General features: G+C 41.1%; 1 protein-coding gene and 1 long non-coding RNA gene across 3 annotated transcripts; both read left to right on the top strand.

Annotated features, from left to right (window-relative positions):
- The first annotated feature begins 63 nt into the window (after positions 1–63).
- On the top strand, positions 64–13,468 carry LOC114799449 (putative aminopeptidase W07G4.4). 2 transcript variants are annotated; one of them, XM_028996115.1, is made up of 17 exons: positions 64–216; positions 416–571; positions 816–857; positions 1,150–1,240; positions 1,865–2,013; positions 2,104–2,212; positions 4,302–4,423; positions 4,624–4,723; positions 4,791–4,866; positions 5,033–5,118; positions 5,731–5,835; positions 6,035–6,110; positions 7,803–7,921; positions 11,661–11,744; positions 11,889–11,946; positions 12,749–12,930; positions 13,127–13,468. In XM_028996115.1, exons 2-17 carry the CDS (start codon positions 561–563, stop codon positions 13,259–13,261), a joined length of 1,545 nt encoding a protein of 514 aa, XP_028851948.1. In that variant the 5' UTR covers positions 64–216; positions 416–560; the 3' UTR covers positions 13,262–13,468. The 2 variants fall into 2 exon arrangements, with proteins under 2 accessions (XP_028851948.1, XP_028851949.1); XM_028996116.1 differs by having other exon boundaries at positions 163–302.
- Positions 13,469–14,999: 1,531 nt separating this feature from the next.
- Positions 15,000–22,598, top strand: LOC114800055 (uncharacterized). The gene is made up of 2 exons (XR_003751325.1): positions 15,000–16,864; positions 20,544–22,598. It is a non-coding gene; the product is annotated as an uncharacterized LOC114800055 (long non-coding RNA).
- Positions 22,599–23,479: the final 881 nt, after the last annotated feature.

Below are 23,479 nucleotides of genomic sequence, written 5' to 3'. Positions count from 1 at the left end.
GGCATAGTTCATGAGAGAATCGTTTTATTATAAAAATAAGAAAAACTACAATACGGCGATTTTAAGTGACGTCACGTCAATGCGCGAAATTGAGGCGGAGGGCAGGAAGTAAAGTAGTGAGGTTGTGTCGCCTCAAAAGATGCGCATGTTTTGTGTAGTTTACGGCTATTCTATTCGTTCTAACCGAGATAAGGAGAAGCGGTTACACCTCGCAATGTAAGCGTCAAACATAACTGTCGTGGCAAGAAATCAGTACAAAATTGCATTTCTGACTAGGTTGATTTCTTTTCCCCAAATAGCAGGTCGGTATGCAGTGTGACGAGGTTATTGCCCGTGTTGCTGTCTAGAGACTGGGTCTAAATCCGCACAACACGGACTCAATGAAACGACGTTTTTACTTATTGCCCTCCATTAGAAATCGCGCGTCATCGTAACCACGTGACTGGAGCCCGGCTATTACCAGAAAGAACTGCGCTCAGTTGATCACATGAGTTTGTTGGAGGGAAAGCTGTGACTGTTCCTCGTCTCTGTCTCCGTGCTGTCGTCCAAGATTAGAAGAAATGTCTACCTGGTATGCTGCCTGTTTATTTATTTGCTGTTTCAAATTAAAAAAAAATTATAATTGGCAAATTCTATACATTTTTATATTCCCCATTAAAGTAGTGAAATGGGAAGATTTTGAATATTGTTGTCAGTCTAGATTTCAGCTGCACTCAATAAAATTGCTGTCGGATTAGCCATAAGTGTCTTTTGGTTTAATCAATTTGATTGGTGGAAGAAATTATTCACTGCATTTTTCTGTTTCTCATTTACAGTGTGCAGCCCATTGACTTCACTACTAACTGTAAGGATAAAAAGTAAGACCCACATGACATCATATGGTTCTCAGGGTGGGATTTCTTTATGAGACAATTTTAAATTAGATCGAATTTGAATTTACCATCCAATTTAAGTCATCGGTTTGTAGTTGAGGCCTGCCTTAAAATAATTGTTCCTCCTGGGTAGATTCTGCTATATGTTTGAAGAAGCATAACTAGGATTCAAACCTGTTATCTCAGTATTTTAATGCAGAGCTTTCAGTGACCTTCAAATGATAAGATGTAATCAGAGGTAGGATGTCTCTGACTGGGGTTTCTTTATGCTTATTAGTTATGATGGCATAATTGTCATCACCGATACCTGTGACAGCCTGCCATCTGAGCTGGGATGCATTAAGGAACCATTGGGGGACTACAGCACTGTGAGTTATTACACCATCCTTCCTCAGAACATTTGTTTATTTATGTTGAGAATGTATGTTCTGCTTTGCAGACCATTCATGCTTAAAACAATCACATTAGATAGAACCCAAAAGCCACTGGTTTATATTAACATATGTGTAATCCTTTTCCTACTCTTTAGCTACCCTTCACACATATGTTCATAGTGTGTTTTGGGGGTTTGAGGTTAGCTTAGGAATTTTGAATGTTAGTAAGTTTTTAGTATGTTTTGGCTCATTCTAAATACTAATTGCTGTAAACCAGATGCTATTACTGGTTTAGTAGCCTAGTGGGTAACACACTCGCCTATGAACCAGAAGACCCGGGTTCGAATCCCACTTACTATCATTGTGTCCCTGAGCAAGACACTTAACCCTAAGTTGCTCCAGGGAGACTGTCCCTGTAACTACTGATTGTAAGTCGCTCTGGATAAGGGCGTCTGATAAATGCTGTAAATGTAAATGTAAATGTTTAACTAGTGTTGTGTTTTTGTGAGACCCACCAATGAATGCGCCTGTGCAGCCACTCTGAAATAGATACTGCATTTGCTTAACCCACAACCACTACCTATCTCTCTCTCTCTCCATCCCTCTCCCCTTTCTCAGGTGGATGCTGGGCTAGAAGACGAAACTGTGGTGTTGAAGGTACCTGATCTCCCTGGCAACCGTCTAGTGTTTGCATCCACTGGGCCAGTGAATCGTGACTATGATGATGTTCGAAGGTTTGCTGATGCTGCTGAGAAAGGGATCAAGAGGTTTGTTGCACGTGCAAAGATTAAGTAGTGTCAAGAAGTAAATATTACTCATTGCCTCTCATTTTTTATTTTCTTTTCCTTTTTTGTGAGGGCTTTGAGGGCAGGCTTGCAGCGTCCCCTGCTGGTTTGTCCCCCGCACAGCAGCTATGAGAGGAGCACCCTGGCAGCAGTGCTAGGAGCCCTACAAGTACTTTACCTGGTAAGGATGATTTATTTTTGAAGATTTAAAGAGGTATATAAAAAAAAAAAAAGGAAACTTAATGAGACATTTGTACTTTGTTACATTACATGACTACTTTTGTTACTTTACATGACTACTTTAATGGGGAATATGTTTGAGGTTTGAGTCTTTCAACTAGGGTTGTACAGCTCTGTATCTGTATCTTGCAGTTTAAAAGATTAAAATTATCACATAACATACATACAAGGGTGATTATGTGCACCATAATCTGAAACCTTGTGACAAGATTCCTGTAAAATTCATGTTATTTTATTTTTTTTCTTTCTCCTTTTATTCATGTATTCAAATTAATCATAGTGTGCAAAAAAAGTTAATATATTGTTACCCCCCCCCGGCCACGAAGCCCCAGGACACGTGTGCGTCTGCTGCCACCTGCCCATTCCAGAGCAAGCACAAGTGTGCTTAATAGTGCGTGTAATACTGCACGTAAAATTGGCAAATATTTCCGCAAAATGTTCCATTTTCTCCAAGTACGTTTATGGCAATTGTTAGCCAATTATTGGATTTTTGGGTTTTCAACCAAAAGGTTCAGCACTGACACCTTAGATGGTTCTTGTTGCATGCCTTTGTTAAATGGCCATGTAGTCTTGTGTTAAAAATTATATCTGGTGGCAAGGTTTAAAGTGCATTTTGTCATAGTCACATTAAGTTTTAAGTATCTGATTTGTATTGAAGGATCTTTAGAAGAATAATATTGACAGTAAATGCCAAAAAAGTATATTTTTAATTTTTGAGAATTGTTTTATATATTACCTTTTTTGTCCTAATCAGGAAGACAGTCATTGAAAATGCTGATTTTCCTTGTGCAAGGCTACTTTTTATTTTAACTAAGTGATGAAATATGTTGGTGACCATAACAGTAAATACTGTTCTATGCCATATTTTATGTTTGTCTAATACTCTTTCCTCTTTTCAGCTTCATAAGTAAAGAAATGTTTGAGGAAAAACAGGGTTTTTTATTATCTGTGATGTAGTTGTTCAAAGCATGTGTTAAAAATTATATCTGGTTGTACATGTAGTTGTTCAAAGCATGACAATATATTAAGTAATCCAAAGTATTCAGAATATGCTACAAACTACATTTTGGGGCATATATTCTGTAATCTTTAGTAGAATATCTTTTAAAAGTAACCTTCCCAACACTGTCAATGCATGTCGACAAAGTCCATCGAATCAAACAAAAGCACACATCGGCCCGAACAGAGTGAACAAGTATCCATTGTTCATGCATGTGCAAGTGCAAGTGCTGTGCCTTATGAGAACGGATCAAAAAGGCACAAAGAAATTACCGACGCAATCACCTATCATATATGCAAAGATATGATGCCTGCGCATATAGTCAGTAAAGACTGCTTCCAAAGACTAATTCAAACACTTGACAAAAGATACCAGCTGCCATCTCACACTCATTTCTTGCAAAAAAAAAATTTTAAGAGAGCAATGTGTTTTTGTGGTTTTGATTTATGTTTTTATTTATTGTTATGACTGGAATAGTGGGGCAGTGGTGGCCTAGCGTTTAAGGAAGCGGCCCCGTAATCAGAAGGTTGCTGGTTCGAATCCCGATCTGCCAAGGTACCATTGAGGTGCCACTGAGCAAAGCCGTCCCCACACACTGCTCCCCGGGCGCCTGTCATGGCTGCCCACTGCTCACTCAGGGTGATGGGTTAAATGCAGAGGACAAATTTCACTGTGTGCACTGTGCTGCTGTGTATCACATGTGACAATCACTTCACATTCAATAGAGATTAACTAATCTTTTTTTTTTTTTTTCATGTCTGTTTTTAAAGACAATTTTTTTTCTACAGGTTTGTTTATTAAACACTTATGTTATTTCATTGTGAACTGTTTTGTTATGCACTTCTTGTGCACTGAATACATTTACTAATTTACTAAAACAGTTGCCAAAATCGCAATCGCAATATGATTATTTTGTCCATATTGCACAGCCCTATTCTGCTTACTGTTGTGGTAAATACACAAGTAAATATGCAAAATGTGTTTGAATACAAATGAAAAATATGTATCATTCCTCCTATCTGTTTCTTAGCCCCTTGAACTGCGTGAGGTGGCCTCCTCACCTCATAAAGTGGCATTGTTGGGCGTTTGGGTAAAGGATCATGCTGAAGGAAAAATTATAATTGACCTGGCAACTGCTCTGGAGAGTGGACGGTGAGAGAGGCTTGTGGGTAGAAAAGTTGTTTACATCAGTTTGTTATTAGATTATAGTGTATTTAGAAAATGGATGTGAAACTGTTTCACCAGATTGTTCTAATAATTTATATTCGTACACAGTTATTTGATCTTGCATTCTGCTTAATTTTTGACCCTCAAGTTACATTACAGTGGTTTTGCCTTTTGACATTCTGTAGGCTGGTATGCCGGGACATTGGTGGGTCGGATCCTGAGCGCATGGCTGCTCCCCGTGTTGCTGAATATGTTCAGGAGCTGTTCAAAAACACCCCGGTGGAGGTGAGCCATGGTTTAGGGAGTAATCGCATAATGGCACAAATAAGAATTCTCTCTCATTATGTCTCAGGTTTCTGTGGTTAGTAACTTGAAAGCCCTGGAGAAGGAATACCCCTGTTTGGCTGCAGTCAACCGCTGTGCTAGTGGTGAGTTGCTGTTTAATCCTTGTTTTTAAAACTGTTCTTTGTCTTGGAGTATTTACCTTGTGTATCGCAGCAAGATTCAAGGTTGGTTGTTGCCTCATAAGATAAGCGAGACAGAAGATTTGTACTGAGGGTGAACTGGTGATTAATCCGAATTTGTGTCTTCTAGGTGTTCCACGTCACCAGGCAAGAGTCATTAAATTGCAATACTGTGGAGAGGGTGCCATAAAGAATACACTTATGCTAGTTGGCAAGGTGAGAACACTTTTAGCAATTTATTATTACTTCTATAGGGTGGTAGCAGCCTAGTGAATAACACACTCATCTAACCAGAAGACCCAGGTTCAAATCCCATTGTGTCCCTGAGCAATACACTTAACCCTAAGTTGCTCCAGGGGGGGACTGTCCCTGTAACTACTGATTGTAATTTGCTTTGGATAAGGGCGTCTGCTAAATGCTGTAAATGTAAATGTATTATGGTCCTAATGTTATGATCGCTAAAGTAAATAACATGGGCGGTCAAGGCTTGATGCATGTGGGAAATTGCAACATGTTAATGATCCAGAATTGAAAGCTTCTGCTACTAACAAGAACATTACAGGCATTGCACATGTCCTGTCTGTATGTGAAATGATTGTCATTGTGAACAACTATCTGACAACTGCTCAGATATTTAATTTTTGCATTGCCGCTTTCTCATTCTGCTTCTGAGAATGGATGTGTAAAAAAGGCAATCGTTTTTCTTTTTGCATACCACATAATCTTTAACAGCGTCAGCCATATGAGCGCTGCTTATGTGCTGAGAGGGCAGCTAAATATTATGCATGTTATGGCTGATCAGAGTATTTAACATGTCTTCTTTGTTAGGGGATCACTTATGACACTGGTGGAGCAGACATTAAGGCTGGTGGCATCATGGCTGGGATGCACAGAGACAAATGTGGAGCTGCTGCTGTGGCTGGGTTTTTTCAGGTATTCTTTTTTTTTTTTTTTTTTTTTAACTAATTTTGTGTTTTTTGTGAAATCTGCATATGATGGATGTTAGCCATCTTGGTAATTTCTCCATATGTTCAAAAGAAATGTTAATGCTCAAAAAATGAATCTGTAGACCTTGATCTGTTAGAACTAGTCACAATTTTTCGAAGCATTAATTTTTATTCCTCCTTTTCAGGTCTTGGTCACACTAAAACCCAAGCATTTGAAAGTGTTTGGTGCCATGGCAATGGTGCGTAATAGTGTGGGTTCAGGTAAGATCTGGAGACATTTGAAATAGGGCTGCAACTAACGATTATTTTAATATTCGATTAATCGGTTGATTATTTTATTATTATTATTATTAATCGTAGAATCGGATAATAAAAAAAACAACAAGAAAAGCATTCATTTCCAACCCATTCAAAAACAGAACCAAAATCTTTAGAAAGTGCACAAACATGTTGCTCCTTGAGCTGTTATAATAATAATAAAATAAAAATGGACTAACACATGTATGCTTTACATCTGCCAAATATACTTTTTTTTTTAAATAAAGTGCCATCTGAGCTGCCAGAACGATAAATAATTTATAAAAAAATAAAGAACAATACAAATCAGAAAATTTAACAGGATTTGTTTGAATGTCAGAACTTGTTCTCTACACTACACTGCAGATGCACACACTCACAAACTCTCACACTGACACATACACACACTGCTTTTCTAACTTAGTAGTTTTGTCCTGATTTCAGTCCAAATCTCTAAAAAATCTTAAATCAAGATACATTTACTAGACACATGAAATAGCATAAGAAATGATGTCTTGTTTTCTGATAAAACATCTCAGAATTAAGTGATTGTTTAAAACAAGGGACTGTCCCCCTGGAGAAACTTAGGGTTATCTGCAAATGGGGTAAGAAAACTAATTTTAATGAGATATAATCTCAAACAGAAGTTTTAAGCATCACTTAATTTTCTCATGCCATTTTTCTTGTCTAGTAATCTTGATTTAAGATTTTTTAGATATTTGGACTGGAAACGAGACAAAATTACTAGGTAAGAAAAGCTTTTTTGCAGTGTAGCTATACATGACAACAGATTGAAAAATGTAACTATAGCACCCCTGCTTTACTACTGTTATTAACGAGCTAACGCTAACTTGTCATGCCTGTCAAGCTGGATGACAGGTAAACATTTACATTTACAGCATTTATCCAGACGGCCTTATACAGAGCGACTTACAATCAGTAGTTACATGGACAGTCCCCCTGGAGAAACTTACGGTTAAGTGTCTTGCTCAGGGAAACAATAGGCGAGTCGTCCACGCGGAGATGCAGAGAACAGTCCGAACACTGTTTCATCCCCCCTCCACACCTGTAGGTGGCGCTGTAAATCCCGTCTAGTTCTCCTCCGCGGCGAGTGAAACACCAGCACCAGGGACCTGGTTCCTCACTTCAAAACAGAACAAAAGTAGGATTCTGTAGCGACTTACCCTGCTGCTGAACTCCCTTCTTCCTCCTCAAACACTCCAACATGTTTGCGTTTCAGGTGCTGGATCATTGCCATGGTGCCATGTCTCTTTTGCATATTTTCGCGCAGATTTCTCTGCCTCCACCATGTACCTCTACCTCCGCTTGTTTTTTTTGTTTGTTTTTTTTTGCTCCGCGCTGTCTATGAGGTGCTAGCATCTGTGCGCGAGAGACCGAGTGTGTTCACTCCGCGCTCAAATAAAGTTTTTTTTTTTTTAATAATCAAACGTCTCCGCGTCGCGCCACATAACGAATCGATTAGGAAATTCGTTGCCGACTCTTTTAGTAATCGATTTTTATCGATTTGTTGTTGCAGCCCTAATTTGAAACAATATATATTAACTTTGTTTATATATATAAAATTGTTCAAAATTTAATAATTAGAGGGGATTAGTGGAATTATTTTCAGTGTGTGTGTGTGTGTGTGTGTGTCAGACTGCTATGTTGCAGATGAGCTGGTTGTCTCCCGTGCTGGTCGCAGGGTGCGGGTGGGCAATACTGATGCAGAGGGACGCATGGTGATGGTTGACCTACTCTGTGAAATGAAAGAGAAGGTCAGTACTATTACCTGAAACTGTATGACAAACACAAGACACTGAATGACCAGAATATTCCATCAGTGAATTTCTTCTTCTGTTTCTTTCTTCTATTACAAGTAGGGATGCTCATATTGACCATTTAACCGTTACCGAAAGAAGGAATTTTGACCGATTATTACTATCAGTTAAATGGTATAAAATGTTAATTTTTATTTGTTTTATTATTATTAATATTATTATTAATTACTGTGTGGGACCATTTCGACAGAAAGGCCGACGAAGTGACTTGCAAAATATGCTATGCGGTATTAAAAAGAGTATGATAAGCAGACACACAGCTGGGAACTTTTTCATTTTGTAATCTTAATTTGTTATTTAAGTAAAAAAAATTAGAAATGCTGCAGGTGCATGAAAATTTGTGTGAATCCAGATTCTGTTCTTGATATGTTGATATGTGTGCTGTTGTTCGCACATGTTAAAACAACAGAAAAAGAAATCAGACACTCCTCAGTTCTATTTTAATTCAATTCGAATTTAATATTTATCAACATGCGAGTTTGGGGACTCACTTACAGACAATACAGGCCACTTCCGCATCTGGGTCACTGTTTCCCCGGCTGGTCTTGTTCCCTCTGGTAGGCTGGAGGCAGTATGTTGGCTGTGTCAATATTCTAATCTGATCAGTTATTGGTTAATGTTCGGTTAACGAACAGCGGTTGTTGGTTGGGAAAATTAATCAAAATGAGTATCCCTAATTACAAGATAACAAGGTCAGGATTCATCAGGCTCAAATTAGGAAAGAGATGATCAGGGAGCAAGAGACATTTTCACAGACCAAGGTCCAGATCTTACCACTGAGAATCATTGGGATGTGCTGGAGAAGAATTTGTTCAACACTATGCCACATTGAATGCCTTAATCAAGTATAAAGGCAGTTCAACCAAATTTCTCAACCAGATTTTCTATTTGATTTTGGTCTGGGCTCTGGCTGGGGCATTCCAGAAAATTCTTTTGTTGATTTGGATGTATACTTGGAATCATTGCCATGTTGGACAAGTGGAAATTCCTCTTCATCGTCAGATTTTTTGGGACAAATGTCTCCAATCTTGCCTTCTTCCCCTTCTCCCCTCCCCCTTTTCCTTGACCAACAGCAACATCTCTCCCACACACAAAGGAGGGAATGTCCCTGGACATGGTCTTCAGTCGCCCTTCTCCAACTTCCAATCTTTTTTCCATGCCACTTCACATATCTGACCACCACTTCCTGACCTGCACACTCACTCTACCTACAAGATTCACAACTATCCTCCATCTATCCTTCATTCAACACAACCTTCAAATGTCTCACCTTCATCTGTATCTTCCTACATCCTTTCACAGATCCCTACCTCTGACTCATTCTTCTCCTTACCACTAGAAACAGCCACTAATTCTTTCCTCAACTTTCTATGGATCACCTATGTCCTCTATCTTCTAAACCCAAAAGGACTTCTCCCCCTGCGCCCTGGCTCTCTGATATATGCGCAACAATCGAAGAGTACTTCGAGCAGCGGAGAGAAAATACAAGAAATCACAACATGACTCAGACTTACTGTATTACCAGAATCTTCTGCACAAATTGTCCACTAACCTTACTACTGCTAAAACTGCTTTTTACAAGGCAACAACCCTCTGCCCACAACCCTCAAAACTCCACAACATATTCCTATCTATACTCAACCCTCCCGACTCCCCCTACCCCATCTTCCCTAACTGCTTATGGTTTTGAAAACTTATTCACAGGGAGAATTGAGCAAATACTACATTCTCCACCACAAATCCTACTCTACCCTCCAGGGTAGATTCTGCAACTGCGCTAAATCAGTTTTCTAAACTCACATCAGATGAAATCATTCAAATTATATCTAGAGGCAATCTAACCACCTGTCCACTAGATCCAATCCCTAATGCAATGCTCCAAACCATCTCTCCTGACCTAATCCTTTTCATTTCTTATATCATAAACAGCTCAATCACATCCGGCCATGTACCATCTGCCTTTAAAACAGCCAGGGTTCTTCCAATCCTAAAGAAACCCACTGCTGATCCTACAGACAACAATTTCCAACCAGTTTCTCTCTTTTTTTTTCTTTCTAAAATCATTGAGCGCTGTGTCTACAATCAGCTATCACTTCATCTGTCACAGAACAACCTCCTGGATCCTAACCAGTCTGGCTTCAGAACAGCTCATTCTATTGAGACTATTGTTTCTGAGAAGCTACATGCGGCCAGATTGGCTAAACTGTCATCTGTACTCATTCTCCTTGACCTCTCTGCAGCATTTGACACCGTTAACCACAAGACTCTCTTGTCTATCCTGAAGAGGCTTGGAATTCTGGGCTCAGCATGGTAGTGGTTTGCTTCCTACCTTGATGAGCGATCTTACCAAGTGATCCACCTCTGCCTCACGTAGACTCTACACTGGTGTCCCTCAAGGCTCAGTACTAGGTCCTCTCCTTTTCTCCCTCTACACAAGATCACTTGGTGAGGTAATTTCCTCATATATATTATCCTACCACTGATATGCCGACAACACACCTCATCTTCTCCCTCAGATCTACATTACTGTTTCCAAATTCTCTACATGACTAACTGAAATCTCATCTTGGATGGCAGCCCATCACCTCAAACTCAATCCCACCAAAATTTAACTAATATTTATTCTCGCAGATTCTTCACCACACCAGGATTTTGCTATTTACCTAGACAACTCACAGCTCTCACCTTCTACAACAGCCCGCAACCTTAGAGCAACAATAGACAACCAACTCTCCTTCTCGACTCACATCAGCAATCTTTCCCGCTCCTGTAGATTCCTTCTCTTCAATATCAGATAAATCAGTCCTTATCTGTCAACACAGGCCACCCAGATACTGGTTCAGTCCTTAGTATTCTCACGACTGGACTACTGTAACTCCCTTCTAGCTGGTACCATCCAACCTCTACAACTAATACAAAATGCAGCAGCACAACTGATCTTCAACCTTACCAAATTCTCCCACACCACCCCTCTGCTACGTTGCCTCCACTGGCTCCCAGTAGCTACATATACCTCGTATACTCCGAGCCTCCAGTACTGCTCGACTGGTCCCTCCATCTCTGAAGGTAAAAGGAAGACAGTCATCTAGACTCTTCTTTGTCTTGACCCCTCGGCGGTGGAATGAACTTACCCTTGAGGTCAGAACAGCTCAATCACTGAGCACTTTCGAACGGTAGCTAAAGACCCTCCTCTTTAGAGAATATTTAGATTAACTTGTAACCTTCTTATTGTCTTACTTATGTATAGAAACTACAACAGAGCAAATACAAATATTGTATTCATAGTTGGGAGTCTTAGTGAACCAGAATTGATCACTTCATTGATTGTAAAATGGAAGCACGTTGTAAGTCGCTCTGGATAATGGCGTCTGCCAAATGAATTAAATGTAAATGCAATGTATTTCAGTAACTTTTCACACATTTTTCATTTATTTAAGAGAAATTAAGGTTGTCCATCAGCAAAGACATCATCTTCATCAGATGGCATCCTAATGTGTCTGGCCCATCACCTGGTGGCACATAGAGTGTAGAGATTATTACCTACATGTGTATGCATAATGAGCAATGTTCTGAGCAATGTTGCTTGACTGTACTGTGTTGTATAGTGCTGTGTTGTGCCTACCCCCCAATTAGCAGCTATTTATACTGTAATTGTATATTTGAATGTGTTTCTCAGGCAATAAATGAGAAATGTCCACACCTCTTCACTATCGCCACTTTGACTGGACATGCAATCCGTGCAGTGGGAACCAACTACTCTGTATGTATGCAGACCAGCAGCACAAAACCCATCCACTTCTTATTAAAGAGGCTAATGAATTACATGGCTCACAAAATAGGACTTAACCTCCTATGTTAGTGTTTGCAGTATGTAGTGTAAATGAGCGCTTATATCCACCCTCAGATTATCATGGACAATGGACCAGCACACCATTTGGGAAATGCTCATCAGTGGCAGAAAGGTAGGTATCGTCCATGGCGGAAAGGTAGTCCAGATTATCTGTTTACTGTTTGTAGACCATTTCTATTTTCTATTTTTATCAATCGTTTAAAAAATTTATTTATTGTAAAATGAAAGTGAAGTAATTCCACTAAGGGTGGTAGTAGCCTAGCGGGTAACACACTCGCCTATGAAACAGAAGACTCAGGTTCAAATCCCACCTACTACCATTGTGTCCCTGAGCAAGACACTTAACCCTAAATTGCTCCAGGGGGACTGTCCCTGTAACTACGGATTGTAAGTCGCTCTGCATAGGGGCGTCTGATAAATGCTGTAAATGTAAAAGTCATTGTGATAAACTGCAGCACAGCACACGGTGCTCACAACGAAATGTGTCCTCTGCTTTAAACCCATCACCCTTAGTAAGCAGTGGGCAGCCATGACAGGTGACCATTGACCAATACAATATCAACCAATACAATATGTGTTCAAAACATTTCATAATTACATAAGTTAATTTACCTTGTAATTTACCACTACCTTGGGGGCAGTGGTGGCCTAGAGGTTAAGGAAGCGGCCCTGTAATCAGAAGGTTGCCGGTTCGAATCCCGATCCGCCAAGGTGCCACTGAGGTGCCACTGAGCAAAGCACCGTCCCCACACACTGCTCCCCGGGTGCCTGTCATGGCTGCCCACTGCTCACTCAGGGTGATGGGTTAAATGCAGAGGGAAAATTTCACTGTGTGCATCGTGTGCTGTGCTGCTGTGTATCACATGTGACAATCACTCCACTTTGTTGTTGTTAATTACCTTTGCACATGGCAGCAAGTGAGGGTCTAGGTGACATGTTTGAGGTTTCCACCATCCGACGAGAGGACTATGAGTTCCACCATGGCAAATCTGAGTACGAGGAGATCCTGCAGTCAAATAACTTGCCATCCAGTGGCACTCCCAGGGGTCACCAGACTCCTGCAGCATTCCTCATCATGGCTTCAGGGCTGGATAAGGTACTCCACTCTCGATCATTGGTCTTTTTTTTTTTTGTTGTTGTTGTTGTTGTTTTTTTTTTCCTACTTTTTCCTCCTAGATAACTGGGCCGGATAAGTTGCAGGAAAAAGGAAAGCTGCATTTTAATCTGAGGGCCACATGCAAGATTTGCAGGGTTTCTGTGGATCCTTAAAAAGCCTTAATTTTTTTTTCCAGCATGGTGTGGACTCAGACAAACCACTGCCTTACTCCCACATCGATATTGCTGGATCATCAGGACCCTTTCCTGGTGTTCCTACCGGTGCACCAATCCTTGCCATGGCAAGCCTCTACATCCTGCGTCCCCAGTGAACAGGGAAAAACTTAGAAATCTGGGCAGTTTCCTTGAGTTGTTTATCTCCATGGATGTCCCAATGTATGACTGATATGGGTTTGAATTGATTAAATGATGATGTTTAAATCAGATAAGATTTTAATCTTAAATGTTTTTTTTTGTTTGTTTGTTTTGGTAAATTAATGTTTTAAAAAATAAACAGTAAAAGCCCTGTATTTTACTGAGCAAATTTCGAGAGAAAAACTTTTTTTTTAACTGTCACTGCAGGTGGATAGATGGACACAACGCATGATTATAACAACATATATTTCTTATATAGCCCAAAATCACATACAGTATGTCTCAATGGGCTTTGACAGGCCCTACAGTTGACACCCCACACCTTCTGAACAAAAGAAAAAAACTCCACAAAAAAAAAAGAAAGGAAGAAACCTTGGGAAGGAGTGATACAGAGAGGGACCCCTTCCAGGGTAGAGCGAGTCTGCAAATGGTGTCTAATAAGAAAAAAAGTCCTACAGTTGTCCAAAGTGTAGTCCAGTGTCATGGTGTACATAACATCTATTATGATGCTACTGGTCCATTTGAAAATCCATGAAGCTTTAGTTGGTGGTGGCTGTGGTGATCCTCTGGTCCGTTTGTTAGAGTTATCCGTCTTATCCAACACTTTTTTGAGAGATATGACACGAAGCAGTTGCAAGGAGAGCGAACAGAGACGACCATGCCTCCAAAAGCTCTGCCGTCTCTTCCGCTTCCTTTCTTTTTATATAATAAAGGGCGGTACATTCATCACAGGATCACACCATATAAGCTTATAATTTGCATGTAGGGTTGTCTCTTGGTAGACGCTCCATCGCAACGTCTTCTTGTTATCTTGATTTGCTGCGACTGTAGGCCTCCTCTTATCAAGTTGCGGTCATTCTGTTCTGCAAACAACCTTTAGCCCACCAGTTTCTCATCCAAGAGACTAATGATTAAATATAGTGTGCATTTTAAAAAGAATAATACAGTTTAATACATGTGAGATATAAATGTCAAAAAGGAAATAAAAGGTAATTGCATGATAACTTATATATTTTTTCCAACATCCGTTTCATGCTAAGTCGTCTTTTAGCAGTTGTCAGGAACCAGAATTTATCTGCTGGTCTCTTCACTGGAGTCTTCCGATAGTCTGTGCTCTTGATTCCATGTCTCGGAGAGAACTAACAAGCAGCGGCAGACAGTGGCATTGTATGACTTAAATATGTGGTTATAGTGGTATATTTGTGCTACAGTGTCCCGGTACCCTAACTAGGACAGCCTAACTAAGATGAATTTAACACTGTCTGTGCTTAACAGGGTGACTGTAATTAAGTGGACTTAATAATTGACACTGTGTCTGGGACATAAGGCCAGAGAAAACAGATGTGTTTTCAGTTTAGATTTAAACAACTTATATGAGAAGGATCTGCTCCCAGCTGTGACCTTCTGACCTACTTTAGGTACCAGTACACATATTTTATGTTAAAGACATAAAAGTGTAATATTTGGTTATGTTTGCAATATTTGGATATTGGTAAACATTGTATACTTGGAATATTTGCATTACTGTGGTCTGTAGCAGTCACCAAAGCATTTCACTGCATGTCATACTGTGACAAATAAAATTTTAATTTGAGTAGTGACCCCACACCCGTTGATCACAGGGGACGTGGCGGTTTTAAATAACCTAAGTTCACTCAGGTAAGGTGGAGCGAGATCTTTTAGAGCTTTATAGGTCAAAAGTAGTATATTGTAGTCAATCCTATATTTGATGGGTAGCCAGTGCAGTGATTGTAAGACTGGGGTGATGTGGTCAAATTTCCTAGTTCTAGTTAGAACTCTGGCTGCAGCATTCCGAACTAGCTAGAATTTACTCATGCCTCTACTAGAGCATCCAGAAAGTAATGGTTTGCAGTAATATAACCTTGATGTGATGTTGGTATGGACCAACATTTTTGCATCGTGCATTGAGATGACGTTTCTTATCTTTGCAGTATTTCTAAGGTGAGAGAATGCTATCCTAGTGATGTTATCTACATACGAATCGAAGGAGAGACCTGCATCAATGAGGACACCTAGATCCTTTACTTCTGTACTTGGTGAGATAGTTATGATGTAGTCAGACAGCTTATGTCTGGCTGCTTGTGACCCAAGTACAACAGCTTCTGTCTTATTTAGGGTTTAACAGAAGAATGTTGGTGAGCATCCACTGTCTAATGTCCTTCAGACAATTCTCTATTCTGTTCAGCTGCTGCCTCTTGTCTGGCAATGCTGATAAATACAACTGTGTGTCATAAGCATAGCAATGAAAGCTAATACTGTGTTTGGGAATGACGTGACCTAAAGGTAACATGTATGAGGAATAAAGCAACGGACCTAGGACAAAACCCTTACTCTACTTTATTATGTGAACTGATACAGATCAGTCAGATATGATCTGAACCATACAAGGGCTATTCCCTTAATCCCAACAACATTCTCTAACCTGCCAAGGAGAATAGCATGATCGATAGTTTCAAACGCTGCATTCAGGTCAAGCAAGACAAGCATCGAGATGCGTCCCTGATCAGAGGCCAACAGCAGGTTTACCACTTTAACCAGCTTTGTCTCAGTGCTACGATTGATATACTTAATGAATGTTGTTGTCGCTACAACAAAAGAAAATTGATATAAATGGAAGGTTGGATATTTAAAATTCGACAGCTGACTGCGATCAAGATCGGATTACCACAAAGGGGATTTTATACAAAATGCAACATGACTTAAGGACAGGTAGACAATCAGCGACCCAACAAGGAATTAGAAACAGGCAAACAGGCTTTATTGTCAATTCTGCCACATGTACAGGACATACAGAGAATTGAAATTGTGTTACAGACCCATGGTTGTTGGAAAAAGTATATAAATTATCATGCAATCATCTTTTTCTATTACTTCTGTATTTGGAATGTTAACCTCTGGCAAACACCAGCTATATTAAACATTAGCCAACATCTGTATTTGTAATGATAACATCATAACATCATTAGCTGCTTGGAAGAGAAACCGTGGAACAAGAGAAGGGTTGCAAAATAAGTTCGCCGGGGCGAGGTGACCGAGACCTGGCGGGACCTGGGAAAACAGCGAATGGAGAACTTGCAGATGGAGAAAGGAGGAGACCATCGATCATGAGATAAACAACAGTGAAGTTCTACGAATTTCTATGTTCGGAACAAACCCAGCTGACGTCTGAATGTACCACCCAGTATTGAATAAAAGGAGGAGGCACGTCAGAAACCACAGAGCTGTTGGAGGCATGCTGTAATGTGCGTCTCTGATTGCTCTCCTTGCAAGTAAAACGGACTCAATTGCTTCGTGTCTTTCTTCTCCAGTTATTTAATAAGTGTTAGAACGAGGTATAACTCTGACATTTAATTGGTCCTTCGAGCCGGATTCCAAGACACCAAAGGATTTCCAGTGGACGGGGCGGACATCAGGAAAACCTTGGCCAAGGCTGGCTCCTTAAGAGGGGTCAGGAACAGACCCCTTTGGGGACTGGTAGGCCAACCGTCGACTGGAAGTCTGGAGGTTGAAGGAATTCTATGATTGAGAGAAGGCACGGGGTAAGTTGACTTCTATTTAAATGGTATGAATGGAATGGTAACAAGAGGTTACATAAAAAGAAGTTACAAGAGGTAACTGAAGTAACAAGAGGTTACTTAAACAAACCCTGGGTATTCTAGACTCTGGCAGGTGACAGGCGGCAGTTAAGTTCCGTGGGGAGGTGCAGACTCCTCTGCCAGGTGGCAGTTAAATTCTGTGGGGAGGGCGGACTCCTCCCATAAAGGGTTAAAATCCGCGGGGAAACGGACCCCTCTGCCCGGGTAAAAGGAACGCCGGCAGCTCCTCCCCTGTAAGACAGTCTTATCACTTAAATGGCAGGGAAGTGCGGCAGGTAAAAATATGCAGGAAATGGGTATAATGGGAGACTGTTTAAAATATGGGAAGCAGAGGGTGATCGGAGGGATAGACATAACAGCCAACAAGGCTCTGTGTGTGAGATAGAGAATATCAGACTGTGTAAATTGTGAGTAAGATGTGTTTTCGTGGAGGACCGGAGTTCTGAAGAGACACTCCAGCTTCTGTGTGTGTGTGTGTGTGTGTGTGTGTGTGTGAGTGTGTGAGAGTCTGCATGTATTGGCAGACCTAATCTTTCTCTCTCTCTCTCGGGTATGTGAGTGTATGTGTGGGGCCCCTCCTTCTCTCCCTCCCCCTCCTTCTCGGTCTCTCTCTCTCTCCTCCCCTCTCTCTCTTGTTTGGTTTGGGACTGAACTTTTAGCAATAGAATTTGCCGTCTGGGCATCAGCCCAGCGATTTCCAGTGGGTTTCCACTTTATTCAGCCTCAAAGGAAATATGGGAATATGGGATTTTTACATTTTGAAAAAGCATGAAATAGACACCAGCATTTTGATGCATGAATTAAAAGGTAGCATTGAGATTACTACAATGTTATGGTCATAACTTGCACGGTGCCCTTTTTGTTTACTTGAACAGAGACCAAGAGCATTTAAAGAATAATGATAACAATCATTATTTTACCTGACTAAGTTTAACTGGAAAAAAACATGTTGTGACACTACTGACTGGACTTTGACTAACTGAACAGATTTTTCTGTTTTATGCCTAAGTTTTGTTTATCTACAGAAATACACCTATATTCCCGGTAAAAAGGCAAGCTCCCTCAATAGGATGGAGAACGGTGCAGGAGCTGCAGGCAGTAAAGGCCGCAGTAGCACCACGAGCTCCGTGGGTACCTGACTCACACACGTTGTTGAAAATACTTACTCTGGTCGACATTAGTAATACATTTTCCTCCATTCCCAGTGACACAGACAGTCAATTTTGGTTCGCTTTCACGATATGCCTATACTAGACTTCCTCAGGGCTATTGTGAAAGCCCTACTATATATTCACAAACCATGCATGCCAGCATGTCAAAATTTCAACCACCTGAGGGAGTGGGGGGACTTTACGTTGACGATATATTGGTGGCTTCTCCAAGACTGTAAAGAAGGCACTGTGGCCCTCTTAAATTACCTAGCTAAGATGGGGCACAAAGTTAGTAAAAACAAATTGTAATTATGGAAACCACAAGTCAAATACCTAGGTCACCTCCTTAGTGCAGGTGGCAGAACTATTCTGGAAGAACGAAAGACAACAGTCCTACAGGCGCCTAAACCAATCACTAAAAAACAAATGATGTCATTCTTGGGCTTGACCAATTACTGTAGAAGTTGGGTGCCAAATTATGCCGAAATTACTTCCCAACTCACAGCCTTAATTTACTCCAAAAACCTAAAAATGACATCATCGCTGAACTGGACATCAGAAGCAGAAAAAGCTTTTTGTGATATCAAACAGGCGCTGACCTCCAGTTTAACACTAGCCTTGCCAAACTATAGCAAGCCGTTTATACAAATGGTGGACTGTAAAGACAAGTACGTGACATCTGTTTTAAGCCAGCAACATGGAGATAAATTGAGACCAATTGCTTACTTCTCGTCTAAATTGGATAATGTTGCTTGCACATTACCACATTGTGTGAGGGCGGTCATAGCAGCGTCAATGACAGTAGAGGTAAGTGCTGGAATAGTTTTATTCCATCCATTGACCCTTAAGGTCCCACATGCAGTGGCGGCTTTGCTACTGCAAACCAACATGATCTTTTTATCCCCTGCAAGGCACCTCTCCTGCATGGCGACGTTGCTGTCACAGCCCCATCTCACCACCGAATGCTGCACCACACTGAACCCAGCCACATCGGTACCTTTGCCGGGTGACGGAGAACAACACGACTTCCAAGCACTCGCAGAACATACAGCCAAATCTAGATTAGATTTAAGTGACCAACCATTGCCTCAGGGTGAGATAGTGTTCGTTGATGGCTCTTCTAAGAAAAATGACCTGGGCAAAACACTGACGGGTTATGCTGTTGAGTACGGTATGACACCGTACTCAAAGCAGAACACTTGCCATCCTCATTTTCAGCGCAGGCCGCCGAGATTGTCGCTCTAACAGAGGCCTGTAAACTAATGAAAGGGAAAGACGTCACCATTTATACTGACAGTCAATATGCATTTGCAACATTACACACATTTGCTCAGTATTGGCATAACCGGGGAATGGTTACTTCAACTGGCAAGCCAGTGACTCATGCTAAATTACTACGAGAATTGCTAAAAGCTGTGCACCTACCCGCTAAATTAGCTATATGTAAGTGTGCAGCTCACACTACTTCCAAAGACACAATTTCACTCGGTAATGCCTTTGCTGACCGCACTGCAAAGCAAGCTGCTGAAAAAAACCATACATGTTTTTGTTATTGACCAAGTCCAAATCAGTTCTCCTGACATTCTCATTGACATGCAACAACAAAGCACCCCACATGAGGTAGATACGTGGGCGAAACATGGGGCTTCAATCCACGACAAGATGTACATTTGACCCCTGGGGAAACCTATCCTACCAAAGAATATGTTTAAATGGGCTGCTATATTGAGCCATGGGAAATCTCATGTCTCAACAGGAGGGATGGTAGGACTAATACAACAATATTTCACGGCATATGGGTTTAGCTCATTTTCAAAAAACTTCTGTAGAACATGTTTGATATGTGCTAAACATAATGCTCAAGGAAACTTAAGACCAAAGCGTGGCCAGTTCCCCAAGCCACAATATCCATTTCAGGTCATACACATGGATTTTATTCAACTGAACAAAAGTGAGGGGAAAGAGTACTGTTTAGTCATTATTGACGCATTCTCTAAATGGGTAGAATTATTTCCAACCAAACATCCAGACACGCTAACGGTAGCAAAAGCCTTGTGTAAAGACATTATCCCACGCTACGGAATACCAGAGAAAATATATAGCGACAACGGGACACATTTTGTGAATCAGATGGTAACCAATATTGGGAAAATGTTTCACATTAATCTAAAAACCATCCACAAAGCGCGGGGCTGGTGGAGCGAATGAATGGCACAATTAAAAACAGGTTGAAAAAATGCATGGAAAAAACGCGTCGACCATGGACTCAATGTTTAGAGCTGGTGAAACTATACATCAATATTACTAGCATGTCCAGCTTAACTCCCTATGAGACTTTGTTTGGAAGACCATATAGATTACCTTACTTAAAAAACCAATGGGAAACAGAGGAAGACGTGTCACTGGCAGACTACATGCTAGAAACGAAAAAACAGAGTAATCCTGATGATGAATTCCCTATTTCTCAGCAGGATCTTCCACTGGTGGAGCCTGGAGACTGGGTGCTCGTAAAAAGCATAAAGCGGAAGCATTGGCACTCACCGAAGTGGGAAGGGCCATACCAAATGATCCTGACGACACCAACGGCTGTTAAAATAACGGAAAGAGGAACTTGGATACATCAGTCACATTGTAAACAAGTCATTTCTGCTAACCCTGCCGACGGGAAAGGTGAGCAAAAGTCTGATAATAGGGTGGACTCAGACGTGTAGAATCTGGGTAGACCCGAAAGTCAGTGAAGAACACTTTACAGCCACCAATCCTAGAAGAGGCAGAAGGGGAAAAAAAGGTTGGCAGAAATGAAGGATTATAGACGGTATCAAAAAGCGTGCGTGGTAGTGATTTGTGTAATGATAACAATAGCAGTATAGTGGCAAGAAGATAAAGAAAGGGGTAGAGAAAAGCAGAATGGGACCAGGCCTACAACCGTGAGAGCCACATTAAAAAGAACAAGTCAAACCTATCTTCTCCAGTAAAATAACACAAGGAAATTTCACATGTATCTATATAATGGGAAGACAGAACCTACTAGGAGAAGGGACACCGAGAGATTGGTGTTATACGGTACAAAATGTGGGGACTTATTTTAACCCGCTGTCTCAAAGGGACTTATGGTGGTGGTGTGGAGGAAAAATGTTGTTCGATCAATTACCCTCAGATACTACCGGACTGTGAGCCTTAGTAACACTTTTATTACCAGTATCCATTTATCCAACAAATGTAACTAATCTGTTGTTCAAATTAAACAGCCTGGCACCTGCAGACTGGCACAGGATGAAGCGGTCAACCCTGCCCTGGGAGAAGCTAACTGATCCAACATACATAGATGCAATTGGAGTTCCCAGGGGGTGCCTGACGAATATAAAATAGCAAATCAAATAGCTGCGGGTTTGGAATCAGTCTTATGCAGGTGGTGTATGATTAACAAGAACGTAGACAGAATCAACTACATCCACTACAATGTTTAAAAATTAGGTAATTGGACACAAGACGGTTTTGAGGCCGTGCATGGGCAATTGTCAGCCACTTCCCTCATGGCATTTCAGAACAGGATCGCCTGACAATGTTTCTTGTTAAAAAGGGAGGAGTTTGCGATGCTGCTCATTCATCCTAAACAACACAGCTGCAGGAGGCAGTCTGACGTTGGCCATTGACGGGCTGCGCAACCTCAACCGGAATATGAAAGAGCATTTGGGAGTGGAATCTTCCATGTGGGATTCCTGGATGAGTGTCTTCGGGAAATACAAAGCCCTAATCCAATCTGTTTTAGTATCTGTTTTTGTTGCAATCCTGACCTTGTGTGGATGTTGTTGTGTTCCTTGTCTACGCAGTCTTGTGAACCGCCTCATTACCGCGGCCTTATCAACTAAGGAAACTGATGAAGCACAGGAATACCCGCTTTTGGAAGATTCAATAGACCTCAGCGATTTGCAGCTGTTCCAAGAATCTCTCCATGAGAATGAGAGCAACTAACCCTTTGTGTGTAAAATGTATTGCTTTGTTTATGAACTAATAGTTGAAAATCCTACAGGATTGGGGAAAGTAACATTACATGATAAACAGGAGGGAAATGTTGGAAAAAGTATATAAATTATCATGCAATCATCTTTTTCTATTACTTCTGTATTTGGAATGTTAACCTCTGGCAAACACCAGCTATATTAAATATTAGCCAACATCTGTATTTGTAATGATAACATCATAACATCATTAGCTGCTTGGAAGAGAAACCGTGGAACAAGAGAAGGGTTGCAAAATAAGTTCGCAGGGGCGAGGTGACCGAGACCTGGCGGGACCTGGGAAAACAGCAAATGGAGAACTTGCAGATGGAGAAAGGAGGAGACCATCGATCATGAGATAAACAACAGTGAAGTTCTACGAATTTCTATGTTCGGAACAAACCCAGCTGACGTCTGAATGTACCACCCAGTATTGAATAAAAGGAGGAGGCACGTCAGAAACCACAGAGCTGTTGGAGGCATGCTGTAATGTGTGTCTCTGATTGCTCTCCTTGCAAGTAAAACGGACTCAATTGCTTCGTGTCTTTCTTCTCCAGTCATTTAATAAGTGTTAGAACTCTGACAATGGTGCTTACAAGTAACATTAAATACAAACAGTAACATTAAATACAAAGGTATAAATACAATTTTAAAAACACAATATACAAAAAAGGGCACATGGTGGAGAGTGCAAACCATGTAAGCAATGTAGTAAAACAGAGCTTGTAAGTGTTAAAGTGTCAAAGTGAGGTAGTTGGGGGCTTGTGCTCTTGCTCTTCTTAGTTTGCGGAGGAAGTAGAGACGCTGCTGTGCTTTCTTGGCCAGTGCAGTGGTGTTTTCTGTGCAGGAGAGATCCTCAGTGATGTGCACACCCAGGAACTTGGTGCTGCTCACTCTCTCCACAGATGCACCGTTGATGGTCAGAGGAGCATGCTGAGTATTTCCTCTCCTGAAGTCAACAACAATCTCTTTCATCTTCTCCACATTCAGAGAGAGATTGTTGTCTCCGCACCACGTGGCCAGGCGGCTCACCTCGCTTCTGTAGTTAGACTCATTCCTGTTAGTGTCATCCGCAAACTTGATGAAGACGTTGGAGCAGTGTAACAGAGTGCAGTCATGGGTCAGCAGAGTGAAGAGAAGGTGCAAACAATTGGGTGCAATTGGGTGCCAACACAGGTGCAAACAATTGGGAATCTTGGGATGATGACACACACGAAATTCTGGCCCGGATCGCGGAACTGGGTCACCCCTCTGAAATCCATCTTCCTCTAGTCAGCAATGGATTGATTTCTCTGGGATGCTCAACGTATATTCAGGAAATATGGCATATAGAACTTATTGGAGTCCAGTTGTGTATTATAATGTAACATTGGGCCAGTGTGGCCAAGCAACCCGAACCGCCAAGGTGC

The sequence above is a fragment of the Denticeps clupeoides genome, chromosome 11 (genome assembly GCF_900700375.1).
Source record: "Denticeps clupeoides chromosome 11, fDenClu1.1, whole genome shotgun sequence".
Lineage (NCBI taxonomy): Eukaryota > Metazoa > Chordata > Actinopteri > Clupeiformes > Denticipitidae > Denticeps > Denticeps clupeoides.
The sequence above is the reverse complement of the archived record's forward strand: the minus strand, read 5'-3'. Positions and strand labels throughout refer to the sequence as shown.